Source organism: Typopeltis vanoorti, chromosome 1, assembly GCF_054136105.1.
Source record: "Typopeltis vanoorti isolate ZY-2024b chromosome 1, IOZ_Tvanoo_1.0, whole genome shotgun sequence".
NCBI classification, from domain to species: Eukaryota; Metazoa; Arthropoda; class Arachnida; order Uropygi; family Thelyphonidae; genus Typopeltis; species Typopeltis vanoorti.
In genome coordinates this window covers 4,286,353-4,306,339 of record NC_143549.1, presented here as the reverse complement: position 1 = coordinate 4,306,339, position 19,987 = coordinate 4,286,353, and the positions used below count along the sequence as shown (strand labels likewise).

General features: G+C 35.6%; 1 protein-coding gene across 1 annotated transcript in view; it reads right to left on the bottom strand.

Moving 5' to 3' along the window:
- LOC150109757 (mitochondrial tRNA-specific 2-thiouridylase 1) overlaps positions 1 to 19,987 on the bottom strand; it is a 274,982-nt gene that overhangs the window by 227,418 nt on the left and 27,577 nt on the right. Inside the window, exon 2 of the mRNA XM_090407894.1 lies at positions 9,364 to 9,474. Coding sequence (XP_090264020.1) covers positions 9,364 to 9,445 — 82 coding nt within the window. The 5' untranslated portion in view covers positions 9,446 to 9,474. The remainder of the gene's footprint in view (positions 1 to 9,363; positions 9,475 to 19,987) is intronic.

Below are 19,987 nucleotides of genomic sequence, written 5' to 3'. Positions count from 1 at the left end.
TGAACCTAGCTTATCTTCTTCAGGTGGTTTTCCGTTTCTTGTTTCTTTCAGGCTGATTTCTAATTATTCTTTAGTTATTTCCTTTTCATTTTCATTAATTGTTTGCCAGTTGTCTTTTTTAAAATATTTGTCTGTCCACAATTCTGTGTAGTAATTTAGAAATTCTTCTAATTTCAATTCAATGTTTAATTTTATGTTTTCTTTGGTATCTGCATTTAAGTGTTTAAAAATTTTATATACATTGGGTCTTATTTTATATAAGTCATGTTCTAAATTAGAAACAAATTTGTTCCATGATTCTCTTTTTTTTTTTTTTCACTATATTATTTCAGGAAATTACAACGTACTAGGATATACATTAAAATAAATTTTAATATATTTCTATATTTCGGCAACGTCACGCTGCCATTTTCAAGAACTTTGGTACAAGATACGTGCACGCAGGCACAGCAAAAACAATAAATGAGTAAGAAGAATGAAGCTATTATTTCTCATAAAGTCCTGATGGTGCCCTCTAGCGGGCAATGTTGGTATTCTTGGGCGACTGGGCTGAAGGTCTTCTGATGTAGGTTTCCCAAATTTGAGGAAGTCTCATGCAGCCAAATTTGTTGAGGTTTGGCTCATTTCTTAGGGCTGAAGCTGATTCTATGAAAAGCCTTTCATATCTGTATTTGCTACGGTGTATTATCCTGGCTTTTTTCCACCGTATTCTATGGCAGGTATCCAGAGCATGGTCAGCAAGACCAGAGTGGCTGTATTGGTGAAACCGGATGTAGTCCTTGTGTTCTGAAATTCTGATGTCTCTGTCTTTGATTCTCTGTCTTTTTTTGACTGCTCTTTTATCTATGGCTCTTATTCTTTTATATTCTATTTCATCTTCTAATCTTTTACTCCTTAACCATTTGTGATAGGCTTCTATTTTCTTTTTGATTATTTCTTTCATTGTATCATCCCATTTTATTTCTTCATTTTATTTTATTTAGTAGATATTGGTTAATTCTTTCTTCATATAGCCATTATGCATTTGTGTCATTCAATAGTCTAGTTTTATAAACAAATGTTTCAATTTTTCTTTCTGTTCTTGTTACTTTTAGGTGTTACTTTTAGCCATTTAGGTGGTAATCTTAATTTTATTTTAACAAGGAAGTGGTCACTGCTTATTTCATATCCTCTGTGAACTCTAACATCTATAACATCTAGTGAAAATTTTGATGTCTTTTCATTTGGTATAAAGTAATCTAATATTGATTTCCATCCTCTTGCTGCCCAAGTATATTTATGTATGTCTTTATGTTTATAGAAGGAATTCATTATTTTTAGGTTATTATAAACTACAAAGTCAATCAATTTTTTACCATTCCTGTTTAGAGTATGTTCTCCGTGTATTCCTGTATTATTATTAATTTTCGTGTTTCCAATTCTTGCATTTAAGTCTCCTGCTAAAATTGCATAATAATTTTTATTTATTTTATTACATATGTTTTGTAGCTGATTATAAAATCAATATTATCTTGTTCTCTTCCCTCTTCTGGGGCGTATAAACCAATTATTGTTAAATAGCCTCTATCTATTTTTATTCTAGCTTCTATTATTCTTTCATTCCATAATTTATAATGTTTTAACTGTTTTGAAAGAGAGTTATGAATCCAAATCATGACTCCTGCTTATGCTCTTTAGTCTCTGTCAACTCCATTGTATATCACATTAAAATTTTATATCACAATAACATAACATCATATCTTATTTATATAAAAATATAAGATAATGTGCCATGTCAAATGTGTATGTAAGATGATAAAAATGTAATATTTGCATTTGATTTTTGCAATATTCGCTGTGTATGTTTTGTATTGAATATAAATACAATAAATATTATATAATATATGTCTATTTTACTATTTTTTTTCGAGGGGGCCGTGAAATATTTTAAATTTTCCACAGGGCCCTGACATTCAGAAGTTTGGGAAGCACAGATATAGATAATGAATAACAGAAGGGATAATGTACATCCTTGTCTCACACCAGATTTAACATTAAACCATCTTCCTGTACTTCCTTCAATTCTAACTGCTGACTTACAACTCAAATAAAGACTAAGTATTTGTTGATATAATTTTCCATTGACATCATATAACTGTAGCATATTCAATAGTTTCTGTCTTCGCAGCTTCTCATATGCCTTTTCCAAATCGACAAAACTTAAATACAGATCTCTGTTATATTCCCATGCTTTCTCGACTATTTGTCGTAAAATGAAAATCTGATCCTGACAGCCTCTATTTGGCCTGAATCCAGCTTGTTCTTCACCAAGCTTTTCTTCCACAATTCTTCTCAACCGTTTCTCAAGTATACTTGCATAGATCTTGCCAGGAACACTCAGTAGGGAAATGCCTCTGTAATTCTCACATTCAGTTTTATTTCCCTTTTTATATATGGGTACTATGACAGCTCTACTCCAATCATTGGGAATTCGTCCCTCTGTCCAGGCTTTCTGAACTATGAAGTGCAGCCACTGTAAGACTCTTATAGCACCATACTTCAGCATTTCTGGTCAAATATCATCTACTACTGCTGCCTTTCCACATTTGAAGCCTTCAATGGCTTTTTCTACTTCAAGTATGGATATGTATTTCTGACTGAATGCCTGGTCAGTGTTTGTTACCACTGCGCTGTCATCACTGCTTGTTTCATTTAACAGTTTTTCATAGTAATTACTCCATACATCAAGGATATCTTTTTCTCCCGTTTTCATGTCACCTTTATCATCTCTAACTCCTTTTGATATGCTTTCTTCTTTTCCTTCACTGCCTCTTTAACTTCCTGTGTCCACCAGGGAGTTAAACATCTCTAACTCCTTTTGATATGCTTTCTTCTTATCCTTCACTGCCTCTTTAACTTCCTGTGTCCACCAGGGAGTTAAACATCTCTAACTCCTTTTGATATGCTTTCTTCTTTTCCTTCACTGCCTCTTTAACTTCCTGTGTCCACCAGGGAGTTCTGCTTTTTTTATCCTTGCAGACAACCACACCACCTGCCTCTCTGGCAGAATCAATCAATGTTTCCTTCAGAGTTTGCCACCGAATCTCCAAGGTTTGATTCTTGTTCTCAAACTCATTCATTTTTTATTCAATAATCTGTGTATTTTAGTCTACAATTCACATCTGAGAGCTGCTCAACTTTTATTCGCTTTAAAACTTTCTTACATGTTATTCTTTTCAATATGAAATTTAATTTTATCCTGCTCAAGACTAAATAGTGATCACTTCCAATTTCAAATCCTCTGTACACTCTAGTGTCCCTGCACTAGGGAGAAAACATTACTATCAACAATAACATAGTCAATGAGACTTTTCTTATTCCTTGCCTCTTCTCTCCATGTGAATTTGTGTACATTTTTATGTTGGAACATGGTGTTAGTAATAACCAGTCCATGTCCTGAGCAGAAATCCAACACGTATTTGCCATTATTATTAGCTTTGCTCTTTTCTCTAAATTTTCCTAAAAGATTTTTGTATGTGTCTGACAATCATTTAATACTCTGCTATTTAGAGCCCCAACAAGGACCTACTTTTCCTTTTTCATTGTGTCAGTTGCTTTTTCTAAAGCCTCAAAAAATTCCTCCACTTCTACCTTAGTAGAACCTTCTGTGGGACCATAGGCACAAATAAGTCTCATTGTCCAGTTCCCCATTCTGATAATTGCCAACATCACTCTACTTGAGACTGCCTGCCATTCAAGGAGATTAGCCTCGTATTTTGTGTTGAATACTATGGCTACTCCTTTTCCTTGATTGTCATGCCTGAATATAACATTTTGTATTTATTGCTCAGAAAGATCTCACCGGTTTTTGTCTTTTTTGTTTCAGTCACCCATATTATGTCGATCTGGTACTTATCTAATTCCTCGGCTAGCTCCATTTCTTTGCCATTCAGGCTTCTTATGTTGATAGTACCGATCTATAACTCTGGTGATGTTGAGTTGGGGTTTGTTTTCAGATTTGTTCCAGTAGCTGACTTTTCACTGTTCAGCCTGGTTCCCTGGCAAAAACAATAGGAGCCTTTTTTAACCGGGGGACGCTCCAGCTAGCATGAAATTTTGTCATGTCATACCATCATTTTTTATTTTGGTTTAACCAATAAGAATACAATTTGGTCGGCTAAATCCCAAATTGCTAGCCCATCCTCGTTAGTTCAGTATCCAGGTAGATACCCAACAGGGTGCACCACGAGAAGGTGAGGATTGGACATTAGGTGAAAAGCCCTGGTCGGTTCTCCGCATTCCTTTAAAGGCTATGTGGGGGTCTCCTCTCAGTTATACAGCTTTGACCCTTAAGCACCCCTAAAATTTAAATATTGCATTTTAATTCATCTTATGCCCGTCTTACACGATCAATTTTTTTATCAATTTTCTATTTCAGTTATTTAATCATTTGAAAATTTACTGTCACATAGAAATAGATGTCAATTTTCTATGTCAATGAGAAAATAGAGCATGTATAATAGGTGATATTTACAGTAGCAAATATGTTCGTTATATTTCATTTCAAAATATATATAAAATATATAAAACCACTTTTCTAATTGATTTGTACAAAAATAAACCCAATTTTATATAATTTAATATTACGAGTAAAAATAATAATAGCAAGAAAAAAATAAAATTGTAAATTTTAGATAGCCTAGTTAGTAGTAACTTATATTGCTAACTAGAGGGAAAAACAAACAAATATTATTCAAAACTTATTATACTGTTTTCTGTGGTTATGATTTGTAGGTTTGTTGTTTATATCTTGTGTAATTATTTTATTTATTAATTATTATTTATAATTATTTGAACAATGTCGTGGTCAGACGAACAAAATGCGCTTGCAGGTAAAATAAAATATTGTACGTGTCATACAGGATATTTTAACTTCTATTTTTTATATACTTAAAAAATTTATTCATTTTTTGCTATTGTAAAAATTGATCGTGCCATACAGGCTTTAGTCTATCCAAGCAGCAGATGAGTCTTAACTAGTAGTATGTCAGTCAACTATTACGTAGGTAATTCACTCAATTCAGCATGTTTTGACAGGAATTTGAGAAGAACGAGTCACTTTAGAGAAAGTGACTTGTTCAAAACACGAGTACGATGGTATCGCAAACAAGTCAATGCATGCAAGTTGATTCGGGCTAGATTTCAAATCTATAAATACCAGTGGTTTAGGAATAAGTTTCATTATTTTTTGTGTGCTTTGCCAACAATCATCAGTCGAAAGTGTGATAGATAAGTGGAGTCATACAAAGTGTAAATTAAATATTTTATTTTGTGAATATTTTTGCAAATTTTATTACTTTATTATGTTTGAATATAAGAAGAAATGTCGACAGTACAGTATTGAGTATTTGAAATATGGTTTTATTTCAGTCTCCTACGAACAAATTATTACCCATGTGCTTGATTTGCCAAAAAGTGTTTTCAAATGAAGCAATGAAGCCTTCTAGGCTACGAGCATTTGACTAAAATGCATGCTGACAAAAAGGATAAAGATTTGTCCTATTTTCAAGTACTTGAAGAAAAATATTTTAACTATCTAACTATATCAAAACTTTTTATGTCGTCCACTAAACAAGATAATGATGGATTACAAGCTTCTTATAATATTTCATTATTAATTGCAAAAGCGGGAAAACCACACACAATTGATGAATAAGCAATCTTGCCGGCATTAAAAGAAGTAATAAACACTGTGCTTCATAAGCCAGCATCAGATATCATCAGGAAAATTCCTTTGAGCAATAATTCAGTGCAAAGAAGAATCGATGAATTGGCTGAAGACGTTGAAAATTCATTGTGCGATTATTTGAAGACATGCCAATTTTCCATTCAACTCGATGAATCAACTCTCCCAAATAATGAACCACTACTCTTATCATATGTACGATTCATAAAAGAAGAAAAAGTTTGTCAAGAATTATTATTTGCTAAAAATTTGGAAGTGGATACAAAGGGAGAATCTATGTTTAATATCATGAATAAGTTTTTTCAAGAGAAAGACATTCCTATTCATAATATTTTGTCTGCTGCTACTGATGGTGTAGCAGTGACAGGGTGCAACAAGGGTTTCATAGCGCATTTGAAACACGCAGTACCAAATGTACTTGCTATACATTGTGTTCTTCATCGTCAACATTTGGATGCGAAAAATTTAAGTGAACGCCTGCACACGTCACTCCATTGAGTGACAGATTGTTTAACCAACTTTGTAGTGAAAATGATGAAGATTTCAATCGTTTGCTGGCTTTCAAAAGATATTTGTCTGAACTGAATTTACAATTTGTTTGATTCAGTACTAGAGTTCCTAGAAAACAGAGACAACGGACATCCAAAAATGACATTGCTTATTTGACAGACCTCTAAAAATATTTAATGAAGTCAATCTACAACTACAAGGTGATGAATTGAATTTAATAAAAATAAAAAATGTTATTGTTGTAGGGAAACTTTTTCTGTTCAAGCGGAATATGGGCTGAGGGGAACATAGCCACTTTTCAAATTTATCAGCAGTGTCTCTCAAAAAGGAAGATTTACTTACATACTGCCAACACTTGGAGGTTCTCCATGCAGATTTCAATGAGCGATTCAAGGATATTCTAAACATGAACATACCAAATTGGGTTCTAGATCCTTTCTCACATGTAAGCACAGCAGGATCATCAAATTTAGAAATGGAACTCATAGAACTCACAACAAATGAAGAACTAAAAATAAAATTCAAAACTGGATACCAAGAGTTCTGGCTTCAAAAATCAATACCGACACTGTACCCTGGATTATGGGAAATAGTGCAGAAATTTATAATTGCATTTTCATCTTCTTATTTGACTGAGCGTGAGTTTAGTTCTGTAGTGAATTTACTATCTAAGAAAAGGAATTATATATCGCATATAACTGAGCATGGCGATTTACGACTGTTTTTAACGAAAGTTGAAACCGATATTAACAAACTTTTAAAAATGCACTAGGCTCATCCTTCACATTAATTTGTTATATTTTCTTTGTATTTTTACTTTGTAAGTTCGATATAAACCATCTAATACATTTGATGGTGTTTTAATTATTACAATAAGATTCTTATTAATGTAATGCAATCTCTTAATATGTATTCCGAAATTTCATATTTAAACCATTGTATGAAACTTCACATTAATTTGTTATTTTTGCTTTGTATTTTTACTTTATAAGTTAGATATAAATAATTTTGTAATGTATTTAATGGTGTTTTAATTATTACAATAAGATTCTTACTAATGCAATGCAATCTCTTAATTGTATTCCATATTTTCATATTTAAACCATTGTATGAAACTGTGCATAATGTTATTCGAGCATACATTTTACAATCTTTACATATGGGCTATGTTTCACTAAAATCGGTATAGCAATAACTGTGTTCAAGATGAAGCACATATTGGCCACTTTTTAAAAATTTAACAGCATAAGCAGTAATGTATCATTAGTTGCTATTTACATCAAAAATATCAAATGGCTAGAACGCGGAAAACTGTTATAATGAGGGGGGGGGGCATTACAAAATTTATGTCTTGCAAAATGGGCGGTGGCCTGAAAAAGTTTGGGAACCTATGCTATAGATGATGGCTCTCCTCTTTGTACCCCAGACAAGTTTTCCTTTCCATATTAATGATAGAATACCTTAGTACTCTGTATTTTTTCCCCATACTTCGTCCTATAAAAGGCATTCTCTCACTAGTTTCAACAGTTACTCTCCATTCCTTTACCTCATCCGACAAATCTTGTAATATTCAAATATTCCAAACTTCAAAATCTTCACCAGCCATTAAACTTCCTTGTCATTTCCCAGAGAAGTGATGCCAAAATAGTGAACGTCAGTGCTATCTAGACAAAGTCTGTTTTATTTTGAAAGAAATATTTCACTTTACTTCACTTCTCCTTACCTTTGATAATAATGAGATCTCAAGCCAAGATCAGATTTCACTTATCAGGTTGACTTATTTAAACATTCATTGTATAAACACAGCCTTTTCAGTCTCCAAAAAAGCTTACTATTTCAATGTCTCGATTCAAGACAAAGACATTGGCTTCCTGTACAACTCCTCCCAAGTACACAGAAAAAATCCTATTAAAAGTGCTTAATGCTATCTAGAAGAGGCGGTTCACTTAACAGATAAGCCCCCTCCTTCTCTACCTTTATTTCTCTCCCTAACAGAATCTTCAGTAACATCCTCATAGTTGTTCTGTTTCAATGGTATGTGCATGCTTTTTCTATAGGTATTATTATTATATATCTGTCATATCTCTTCTTGAATTCATTTACAGATGAAGAGCTCACAACTAAGTCAGGCAATGAATTCCACTCATTCACCACCCTCCAGGCAAAAAACCTTGTTCTGACACCTTTGTTAACCACACTCTTCTTTAATTTCCAGAGATGACCTCTTGTTCTTCCATCACTATCACACAGCTGAAACATTTCCCCTGCATCAATCCTATAAAAACCTTTCAGTACTTTAAATGTTTCTATCATATCCCCTCTTCTTCACCTATCAACCAATCTCTGCAATCCACAAGCTCTCAATCTATCAATGTAGGGAGCATTTTTTACATCACTCACCAACTTGGTCACTCTTCTCTGAACCCTCTCCACAGCCTCCTCATCTCCAAGGAATCCAGGTGACCAGAACTGAGCACAGTAATCCAAATGTGGAAGTATCAACGCTTTATAAAGGGGAATAATAACCTCTTTATCTCTGGATGTCAGTGTGTTCCTCAACAACCAAGTAATCCTATGTGCAATCTTGGACACCTTAGCAATGTGTCCTCTGAACTTCATCTCCCTATCTACCAACACCCCCAAGTCCCTAGCCGCATCAATCTCTTGGAGTACCTTTCCATCAATGTAGTACACAGCTGGTAATCTTTTAATCCCAAAATGCATGACTTTACACTTTTCCACATTGAACTGACATCCATTATCTTTTGCCCATTTTACCAGTTTATTTAAATCATCCTGCAAACTTTCAACATCAGCTTGATTTTTTATTGCACTACCCAACTTTGCATCAGCAAACAACTGAATATCTCCCTTTAAGCCATTTCCTATATCATTTATATAAAAATTAAACAACAACATTGGCACAAGCACAGAGCTGAATGACATCCATTATCATGGATGTCATTCAACTAACTGGCAACCATCATTCCTCTATGTTCCTCTAAGCATATAAAAAGATGTTCACCTGCAACTAGATTCACATTATAACTATTCCTCCTGGAATAGTTACCTAATCATTGGGATAATTAAAATCTTGTTTTATTTGGAAAAACAAACAAAAACCTTACCCTTTTTCTTCAGCAATAATGCTGCTACACTGCTATCCACACCACCAGACATCCCGCACACCACCCTCCTAATATTCTTCATTCTGTTTACTGTCTAACTGGTTATGAATTCTGAGAGTAAATAACAAAAACAACAGTTAACATAAGTGAGCTTCAATTATAAATGCATTAAAACCTTACTCTCAACAACCTGTGCAAAAACTAGTAAACAATTATATTTATGAAATCAACTTTATTATCTTTAAAATTTAAGGGTAACATCCATTTATCATTGTTAACCTACAACAGATAATGCAATGAATGCTGTGGGAAAGGATAAGTAAAACCTGTTAGTAAGTGAACAGGAGGTATATGAGGAATTGATTTAAATAAGGCTGTAGGACCTGATGCTATGTCATCATGTGTTTTGAGAGAATGTTCCAGAGAGTTAACAAGTTTTTAAATATCTTTTTAATATGAGTCTTGCATTGAGACAAGTTTCAAAGGAGTGGAAAGAGGGTAAAATTGTTCCTTTTAACCTTCGTGGCTGGATGGATCTCAATCCCTTGGATTATAATCCCTTCATCTCTATGAAAAACGGTTTAAATTAATAAGAATTTATCGAGCACCTGGCTCATCCATTTTAGGGTAGTGTGGGACTGTCTGTACCGATGAACAGAGCTGCTTTCGGACGCTCGTGTTTCCACCTATCGTTTTCATCACAGTTAGATGACTCTCGAATGAGTTGATTGGGATGACTAGCTGCTTTGGTGAAATATGTAATGGCAGTATCACAGAGAAACATGTGAATATCAGGAATGTCAGCGTCTCGGTGGAGGAGAGTATTCCTGACAAACCACGGAGCATTGAATATCATACGGAGACATTTGTTCTGGATGACCTGTAGTTTTTTGATGTTGCCAGGAGGGGTGTGACCCCAAGCCGGCGATCCATAACTTAATGTGGGTCTAATGATTGTTTTGTAGATTTGTAGTTTGTTTTCGGTGCTGACACGGCTTCTTCAGTTTAGAAGAGAGTAAAGTTGTATAATTGCGGAGTTTGTCTTGCGGCAGGCATAGTCGATGTGAGAGTTAAAGTTGAGGCGGTTGTCTGTTTGAATACCTAAATATTTGGCGCTGGATTTCCATGGAATAGTTGTGTTGAAAAGTTTGACTTCTCCGTAGTGGGATGCCTTCCATCTTGTGAAGAGAATGGCAGTACTTTTGTCGGCATTCACTGCTATTCTCTTCTCCATTTCCTGAGCCATTTTTCTAGGTTTGTTGCTGCAGTCTGTAAGTGCTGTGTAGCTAAGTTCGGTCTGAGAGATCAACTCAAAATTGCCGTGCCATCCGCATAGCAAGCTGTGGTGGTTGATGTTGTGTTAGGGGCATCAGCAACGAAGATGTTAAAAAGCAGCAGAGAGAGCAATGAGCCTTGAGGAACACCTGCAGTGATTCTTTTCAAAGAGGATTTGAGTCCTCTCAATTGGACCTGAAATTTCCAGTTTTTTAGAAAGAAGTCGATAAGTTTGATAAGGTAAAGCAGAACTTTGGCCATAAATAATTTATAGATGAGGCCTTTGTGACAAACCTTATCAAAGGCTTTTGCTACATCCAGAAAAACAGCTCCTGTATGTTGTCGCCAATTGAATCCAGTAGTGATAAATTCGACCAGTCTGTGAACTTGTTGTGTAGTGTCTGGTTCGAAACTGCTCTTTCAGTATTGTGTTGTTATTGTTCAGCACATCTTGAAGTCTATTGAGGATGATTTTTTCTGCAATTTTTCCCAAGCATGAAAGGAGACTGATGGATCTGTAACTTTGCGGTAACTGAGGCGCTTTTCCCGGATTATGAATGAGGATTATATCTGCTTGTTTCCATCGGGTTGTAAAATAGTTTAGTCTGAGTATTGCATTTATGATTGCTACCATAACAGCTTTGTGCAGAAGGGCCTTGATTGTTTTGTTGTTAATTTCATCTGGGTCTGGAGCTTTTTTGTGGTTAAGCTTCCTAATGATTGAGTAGACCTCTTTAGGCAAGATGGGACAGATATTTTCACGGCTGCTAGGCTACCGGAGCGCAGTAAGGACTCGACGGTGAATTTTCTCTATGAAGACCTAATCCGCATGCGCATAATTAGGACTGCACTGAAGTTGAAGAGCTTCAGCGAGGGTTTCTGCCTTTTCATCGTCCCTATAAACTATACCTCTTTCTCCGTGAATGAACTGAATATTGGAACGGTCTGTGCGGAGAGCTTTTGCCAATTTCCACAAGGAGTTATCTTCAGTTTTCAGGGAACAAAGTTTTCTTTCCCACTGTTGATTTCTGTGATCTTTTAGTGCATAGCAAAGTAAGTTTGATGCTCGGTTCAGCTCTTGGCAGTCTTGAGGAGATAGCGTGTTATGAAAGCGACGTCTGCTTTTATTTTTATTTCTGATTAGAGCAAGGATTTCTTCTGGAAGTAAGTTTATTTGAGCTGGAGTGGAAATAGAAGATGCTGCAGTTAAGCTAATTGAATTTTGCTTTCCAGGTTGTTGACTGCTGCATCAATTTCTTCACAGGAGAAGATATTCGGCACTGAATCCATGATAGTGTTGATTGTAGCCATGAATTTTGTGAAATTAGTAAATCACTGACTGGGAATAAGTTCTGGATCCTCTCCCAGTTTTAGAAGTACTGGGTTGTGGTCCGAAATGAGGTTGTTAACTACTTGCAGCTGGAATTGATGAGATGTGTTTTTGAATATAGCTATATCTAATACATCGGGCCTGCCGTGTGTTCCATAGTGTGTTAGTTCAATCGGGCCTGCGAGGATAATATTTCTCAGCTTAGCAAAATTGTGAAGGATTTTTCCATTGTAATTGGCACACCTGCTATTCCATAAGGGATGTTTTGAGTTTAGATCACCTGCTACTATTGTTGCTTCTGTAGTGTCAAGCAGCTGAGAAAGATCAGAGGATAGCAGAGTTCTGTCTGGAGGGTTATAAACAGAATATATTTTTAAGTTGCCTGCATTAATGGTGTAAATTTCTATGCCAGTTTTTTCCAGATTAGTTGTAGGAATCTTTTTTATCTCATTATAACGGATGTTTTTCTTGTTAAAGATTGCAGTATCTCCACCTCTGGCATTAGGGGTCTATCATTTCTAATTAAATAGTAATTTCTTAGCTTGGGATTATCACAGGGCCACAGATCGGTCTCATTAACTAACAGGATATCAATTTTGTAGTGGGCAGCAAATTCTTGGAGTTCTAGAATGTTGTTGCTGAGTCCATTAGCATTCCAGAATGCAACCTGTATAGAATTTATTGTGATGGCCGAATTATTCATTAATCAACGAGAATATGACTTGGGTATTTTTGAGAAATCTGTTTGTGTCAGCCTGGTTTGGATTTGATTTGCTAAAAGCTGATAGCATTTCTCCCAAAGTGGCAGCAAGCATTGCAGCAGAGTTTTCGCTGCTTGGTATGGTTTCTGCCAATTTGTTGCATGAGGAAATTAGAGAGGCATACGATTTATCAGGAGTAATAGCCCGCAGTTTAATTTCCAATTCAGGTTGTATGACTCGCTTCTGAGTGGACAGGGTTACTGCCTCCCTAATCCTTGTCAGGTTAGATGGGTGGAGTGAACAGCTCTTGTAGTTAGCTGGATGTGGGCCGCCACAGTTGGCACACTTAGCAGGAGTGGTTCTTGGCTTGGCACATGTGTGCGAGGGATGATTATTTCTGCACTTTACACATTTGTATTCTGCCCTACAAAGTTTCTGCGCATGACCATACTTTTGACAGCGATGGCATTGTCCGGCAGATGTCTTCCTTCTGAGGGGTTCAGTCTTGATAACCAAGTTACAGACAGTCTTAAGGTCATAAATCTCTTGTTGGTCTTTACTGATCTCCACCAAGACCGGAGGCATGGGCCACTTATCCGCTCTGTACATGTGTGATATTTTTATTGGTGTTAATCCTTGCGATTTGAGATCAATGGCTATTTCTTCAGATGGTATGGTTTCTATCAAACCTCTGATGACCACCTTGAGGTTTTTTTCACTTTTAAGTTGAAAAGTGTGATATGGGACTTCAATTCATCTAAATGTCTGGTGAGCAGGCGGTAGTCCGATGCACCTTCAGGCTGAATCCGGACTCCTTCATCGGTGTTCTTTGCTGAATTGAATTTGATGTTTTTGTATTTCATCAACTCAGTGATTGATGACCATTTTTCTTTGGATGGTAAGATCACTGGTGGAATTCTCTCTTTAGACTGTATCCATCTCTATTATTCTTTCAGTTCGTGCTGTAGTGTCCATTGGTGTTGCTCTCTCTGAGGTAGCATTTCAAGTTCTAGAGACTCCTTTTGCTTCTTACTACTGACTACTTGAAAGTCGTCACTATCCTCTAGTGTGTGAATATCAGCTGATGTGGCATTTTCTTTGCTATAATCTTGAAGAGGGTCAAGGGATTGGCAGTCCTCTGATTCAACCTCTTCTATTTGGTGAATTGCTACCTTTCCTGGCCATTTCCTTTGCAGCAGGCCTCCTACATGTTTGAAGATTGCCAATAGCTGCTTGAAGTCGAGCTCATCATATGGAGAGTCCATAATTTGGCCTGAGAGAAAATAGCGGTTTCTCGAGTAATCGTGTAGACTGAGAGTCTACCAGCTAATCCCATAGACAGCTTAGTGTAAGTGTTAACCAGGAAAAAGTTAGTTTATTATAGGTGACTATCCTAAAAACAAGGAAAAAGGAGTTTCGGGAACTTACTTGGACCTAGAGACCTACCTACCTAAAATAACATTCATCCACCACTGGTCCTCACTGCGAGTGGGGCCTGCCGGCCTCTGCATATTTCATACAGAGGGGGGAGATAGTAGATCTTGAACTGTGTTAGTTCTTCCAGTGCAATGCGAGCTTCCCGAAAAACCTTATATAAAATTCAACTAGGCAGAGTCTAAAGGAATACATCCGATCACCATGATAAAAAAAAAGCTCTCTTTCCAGAAAAAATTAAAGTGGAAAGAATCTAAAATTGTTCCGATTCATAAAGGAGATGATAAGAGTAGGGTTTAGATTTATAGACCAGTAAGTGTGCCTGGAGTTGTGGTTAAGGTGTTAGAGAGGATAGTTAGAAGATTGAGTCAGAACTGGGTTGACAACAGAAAAATATTCTTTGGTGACAGCATGGATGTGTTAAAGGAAGATCATGTTTTAGCAATCTGCTTACTTTTTTATAATAAAATGACAAATGCAATGGATAAGAGTGTTGCATACACAGTGGTATAATTAGATTTTGCAAAGGTGTTTAATAAATTGCCAGATGACAAGTTGGTAATTAAACTGGAATGAATGGGACCAAATAGTAGATTAGTTCATTGGATTGTAGACTGGCTGTCTGATAGGTATGAAAATTACTAGTGGTGTAAACCAAGGGTCCATTGCTGTTTAATTTGTATGTAAATGATATTGGGAGATGTCTGAATGGCTATATGTAGTTTGACTTTACAACCGTGTTATAAATAACTCTTTTAATATCCCGACGTTTCGATCTACATATTAAGATCATCATCTGGAGCATATACAAATATACAGGACAAGCTAAGTTACATTACATACAGTAAGCTAGTGAAACAATGAATCGATCACAAGTTATTCTACTGGCATGACCTCTAGTGAAAAAAAAAAATTATTTATAAACTACATCAAGATAAATTCTATTTCTGATAACATGAATAAACATTCTTTCTTACAGACAGTTTTCATTCAGTAACAATGATGTCCTATTTTTAGCATTACAATTGTTATTTTTGATTCAGGATCCTGGATTTTCTACAGTCCTGTTTATAGTTCGTAAATAATTTTTTTTTCACTAGAGGTCATGCCAGTAGAATAATCAATTCGTTGTTTCTCTAGCTTACTGTATGTTATTAAAAGAACACGTAAGTCCACAGTAATAACTTTTAATTAATAAATAAGGTACAGATATTTCATACTAAAAATAATAGTACATCTTCAGTTACAAACAGATAGGAATGGAATACAAGTAATGAACATTCGGTGGATCACCTATTAAAATACATTGTTGTCGCGAGCTAGGAAATGAAAGAAATTAATATTTAAGATAATTGGTTTTTTTAATGATTACATAAAATAAAAGTCTCACAGATCTTCTGTGAGAAATTTGTGCAGATTTTTTTGTTGGAACATTATGTTAGTAATAACCAATCCATGTCCTGAGCAGAAATCCAACAGGTATTTGCCATTATTATTAGCTTTGCTCTTTTCTCCAAATTTTCCCCAAATATTTTTGTATGTCTGACAATCATTTAATACTCTGCTATTTAGATCCCCAACAAGGACCAACTTTTCCTCTTTCATTGTGTCAGTTGCTTTCTCTAAAGCATCAAAAAATTCCTCCACTTCTACCTTAGTAGAACTTTCTGTGAGACCATAAGCACAAATAAGTCTCATTGTCCAGTTCCCCATTCTGATATTTGCCCACATCACTCTACTTGAGACTGCCTGCCATTCAAGGAGATTAGCCTCGTATTTTGTGTTGAATACTATGGCTACTGCTTCTTTTCCTTGACTGTTATTGCCTGGATATAACATTTTATATTTATTGCTGAGAAAGATCTCACCAGTTTATGTCTTTTTTTGTTTCAGTCACCCCTATTATGTGGGTCTGGTACTTATCCAATTCCTCAGGATGTCCAATTCCATTTTTGGACATCCTGCTTACTCAAACTTCTTCTGGTACCTTATCTACAAGCGTCTTTCGAAAGCCTACATTTACTGGCAGATATATTCATAAAAATCTTTTGTAGAAGGCAATAAGGAAGAAATTTTGTTGATAGGAATATACGTGGGAAGTTCTACAAATAAGTTGAGGGTACTGCCATGGGTAGCCCTTTGTTTCCACCTTTGGCTAACTATTTTTTGAAACAATTCAAAGAGACTATGTTTTCATCCATTCACCCGCAACCATCTCTTTGGTATCGTTATGTCGATGATGTTTTTGCCATTTGGTCACATACTGAAGATGAACTTTCCACCACAGATAAATAGCCTTCACCCTCGTATCCAATTCACCATGGAAAAGGAAAATTCTGGCACTTTACCATTTTTGGACATACTGCTTACTTGAACTTCTTCTGGTACCTTATCTACAAGTTTTTCGAAAGCCCACATTTACTGGCAGATATATTCATAAAAAGTCTGCTCACCACACATCTCAAAAATTTGGCATTCTTAAATCTCTAATTAAGTTTGCTCTTCTCCAGAAATCTTACAACAAAAACTTTCCATCATTAAAAAGTTAATGGAATCTAATAATTACCACCCTAATCAAATCCAACATATAATTGAATCTCATGTTCCAATACCTAAGGTTTCTTCAACATGTCCGCAGAGTTCCAATCCTCTACATTCCAGGAATCTCAGAACCTATAGGTAGAATTTTAAAAAAGTACCAATTGATTTCCACGTATATTCCTATCAACAAAATTTCTTCCTTCTTGCCTTCTACAAAAGATAAACTGTCATCTCTATCTTTGGCTGGCATTTTTCAAATACCATGTGAATGCGATGTTTCTCATTTTGGACAAACTGGCTGTTTTGTGGAAAAAAGAATTAAAGAACATCAATATTATATTGAATACAACAAACCTCAGAAGTCTAGTCTAGCACAACACAGTATTAACACTACCCATAATATCCAGTGGGATAAAGCTATTCTCTTCATAGATGCAGGTTCAAATACGAACGCCTCTTTAAAGAAAGTTGTGAAGCTATTTTGCACCGACTGAATTTAAATCGAAATGATTGTCTCTCTCTCTCTCTCTCTCGAAGATCTGGGAGACTTATTTTATGTTATCATTAAAAAAACCAATTATCTTAAATATTAATTATTTATTAATTTCTTTTATTTCCTACCTTACGACAACAATGTATTTTAATAGGTGATCCACTGAATGTTCGTTACTTGTATTCCATTCCTATCTGTTTGTAACACTGAAGATGTACTATTAGTTTTAGTATGAAATATCTGTATACCTTATTTATTAATTAAAAGTTATTACTGTGGACTTATGTGTTCTTTTAATAATTATACTATGCCACAGGTACCTCTAAAAATATGTATGTAATGTAACTGAGCTTGTCGTGTATATTTGTATATGCTCCAGATGATGATCTTAATATGAAGATCGAAATGTCGGGATATTAAAAGAGTTATTTATATAACACAGTTGTAAAGTCCATAATTTCTAAAATGAATGCTGATCACTGTGTAACACTAAAAGAAAGGGTTATATGCAGTTGTTTGCAGATGATGCAAAGCAGGGGAGAGCTATCAGGAGTAGAGTAGATGCTGTGGCTTTGCAAGAGAACTTGAATACATTGGCCGATGGGTAATTGAGTGGGGATATCAATTCAATGTTGCAAAGTCTAAAGTTTTGAAATTTGGGAAGCAGAGATGGAATGTAGAGTAACAATCAGTGGAAATATCTTGGAAGAATAAGAGGAGAGATCTGGGAGTGATTGTAGACAAGGACCTAAAATTGTGAGGACAGCATAGTGGATAATGTGATGCAGAGGACCCTGACTTGTAGACGTAAGGTTGTTATGGTTCCCTTGTTAAGTCTAAAGAAGATAAGGAAAAGGTTCAGAAATGATTGACTAAGGTGGTTTCTGGTCTCTGGAATGTTGAGTATGAAGACAGATTGACAAAATGCAATTTGCAGAAATTGGTGTATAAAGGAGAGGGGGATATGATCGAGATATATAAGCTCTTAAGAGATTATCACCAGATTAATGCCAGGGAGGTTTTGCACAGAATAGGTGAAGACAAGAAGAGAACAAGAGGTTATCCCTGGAAGCTGTAAAAGGAGTAAAGGGGTGAGGAGAAGGTGTTTTGCATGGAGAGTGGTGAGAGAATGCACTGCCTAAGAATGTGGTGAGTGCAGAGACACTGAACATCCCACAATGAGTCTTTGATTCCATGGAGGTTTTTTATAATAATAATTATTATTATTTATCAATATCACATATAATTATTTACATGCAATATCATATATGCATAATAACAATGATAATGGCTTACAATTAGAGAGATCAGTACTATAGAGACATATTATTATTGTTATCCACCCTATGAGATTCAAAGATTCTTTCCCCTTAAACTTATTCACTGACAAAGCAATCACAACATCCTAATCATTTACTGTGAATTTTCTTGTACATGAATCCTATAAAACTCTATAAATATATCCATAAAACTTCTAAAAGTAAAGAAAAATACAGAAAATTTTATATAGAAATATGAAAGTTTATATTTTTATAATAAGAGGCAGGCAAAAAAATCTATCTCTTGGTCCAAAGCAAATTCTAACATTTTCTAATCTCATTTTCATTTCTTTCTCCAAAACCATATTTTCCCAACCTTTATTTTCTACTCCAACTTTGCCATTCCAGTCTCTATCAATAATTACTACATTTTTCTTTGATATTGTTTCTGTCAGATCTTTATAAAATAAATCAATATCCTCATCTGCACTGTCAGATGTGGGTGCATATATCTGGAATGCTGATTATTTTTTTATGATGTGCCCATACACAAGAGGTTGGTTGATCAACCTATAGTACATTAGTACCATGTATGGGTAGTGGGTTGAGAAAGGAGGAACTTGTTTACATTTGATTTAAATGACTGCAAAATGTATTCCTTGGGAAACACAGCAGCGGGGGGGGGGGGAGACTGTTCCACAGTGCAGCGGTTGCAGAGATGAAGGAGGAAAAGAAACTTGTTCTGTTTGTTTCTAGGTGTACTGTGAAAGGATGTTGAGCAGCAGCTGCATGTGTTCCAATGAGCTTAGTATTGAGTGGAGGAATCGTTGATTATATTTCAGATGCACATTTCTCATGGAAATATTTGTTGAATATACATATTGCAGAAACCAAACATCTGTGCAAAAGTGGGGGTAAGAGAGTTGGTAAGAGATGGGTCATTAATAAGTCTAATTATTCTCCTCTATATGAGTCAAGCATTTTGAAGGAGCTTTTAGGGGGGGGGGGCCCACACTCCATATGTGGGAGCAGTATTCAAAGCTGGGCAGATTTGTGATTTGTATAAATGTTAACAACTATTCAGGGGTGAAGTAGCATCTTGATCAAAAGATAAATCCTAGTTTTTTTTGAAGCTGAGGATGCAATGGTTGTGATGTGTTTATGCCAGGAGATGTGAGGGTAATTCCAAGAAGAGAGATCTCAAACTGTCTGGAAATTTGGGTATCGTCAAAAAGGATACTGGGATAAAAATGGTTCTTTTTTATGGGAAATAGGACAGAACTGGGTTTTATTAGCATTGAAATTGATGAGGTTATCCGAACACCATTGTAGGATGGCTTGGATGATGTTCTAGGTTGAGGTGAGTTGTTTAGGGTAAGGTTTATCAAATGAAAGTGAGGAGTGTAATGTGCTGTTGTCTGCAAAACTGTGTATTGGGTTGGAAATCAACTGAAGTAGGTCGTTGATATATAGCAGGAAGAGGGTTGGTGAGAGGACAGAACCTTGTGGAACCCCAGCATTATTTGAATGGTGAGAGGACAGGGAGCCATCCACAATCACACATCCAGACAGAAATGACAATCCAACTACA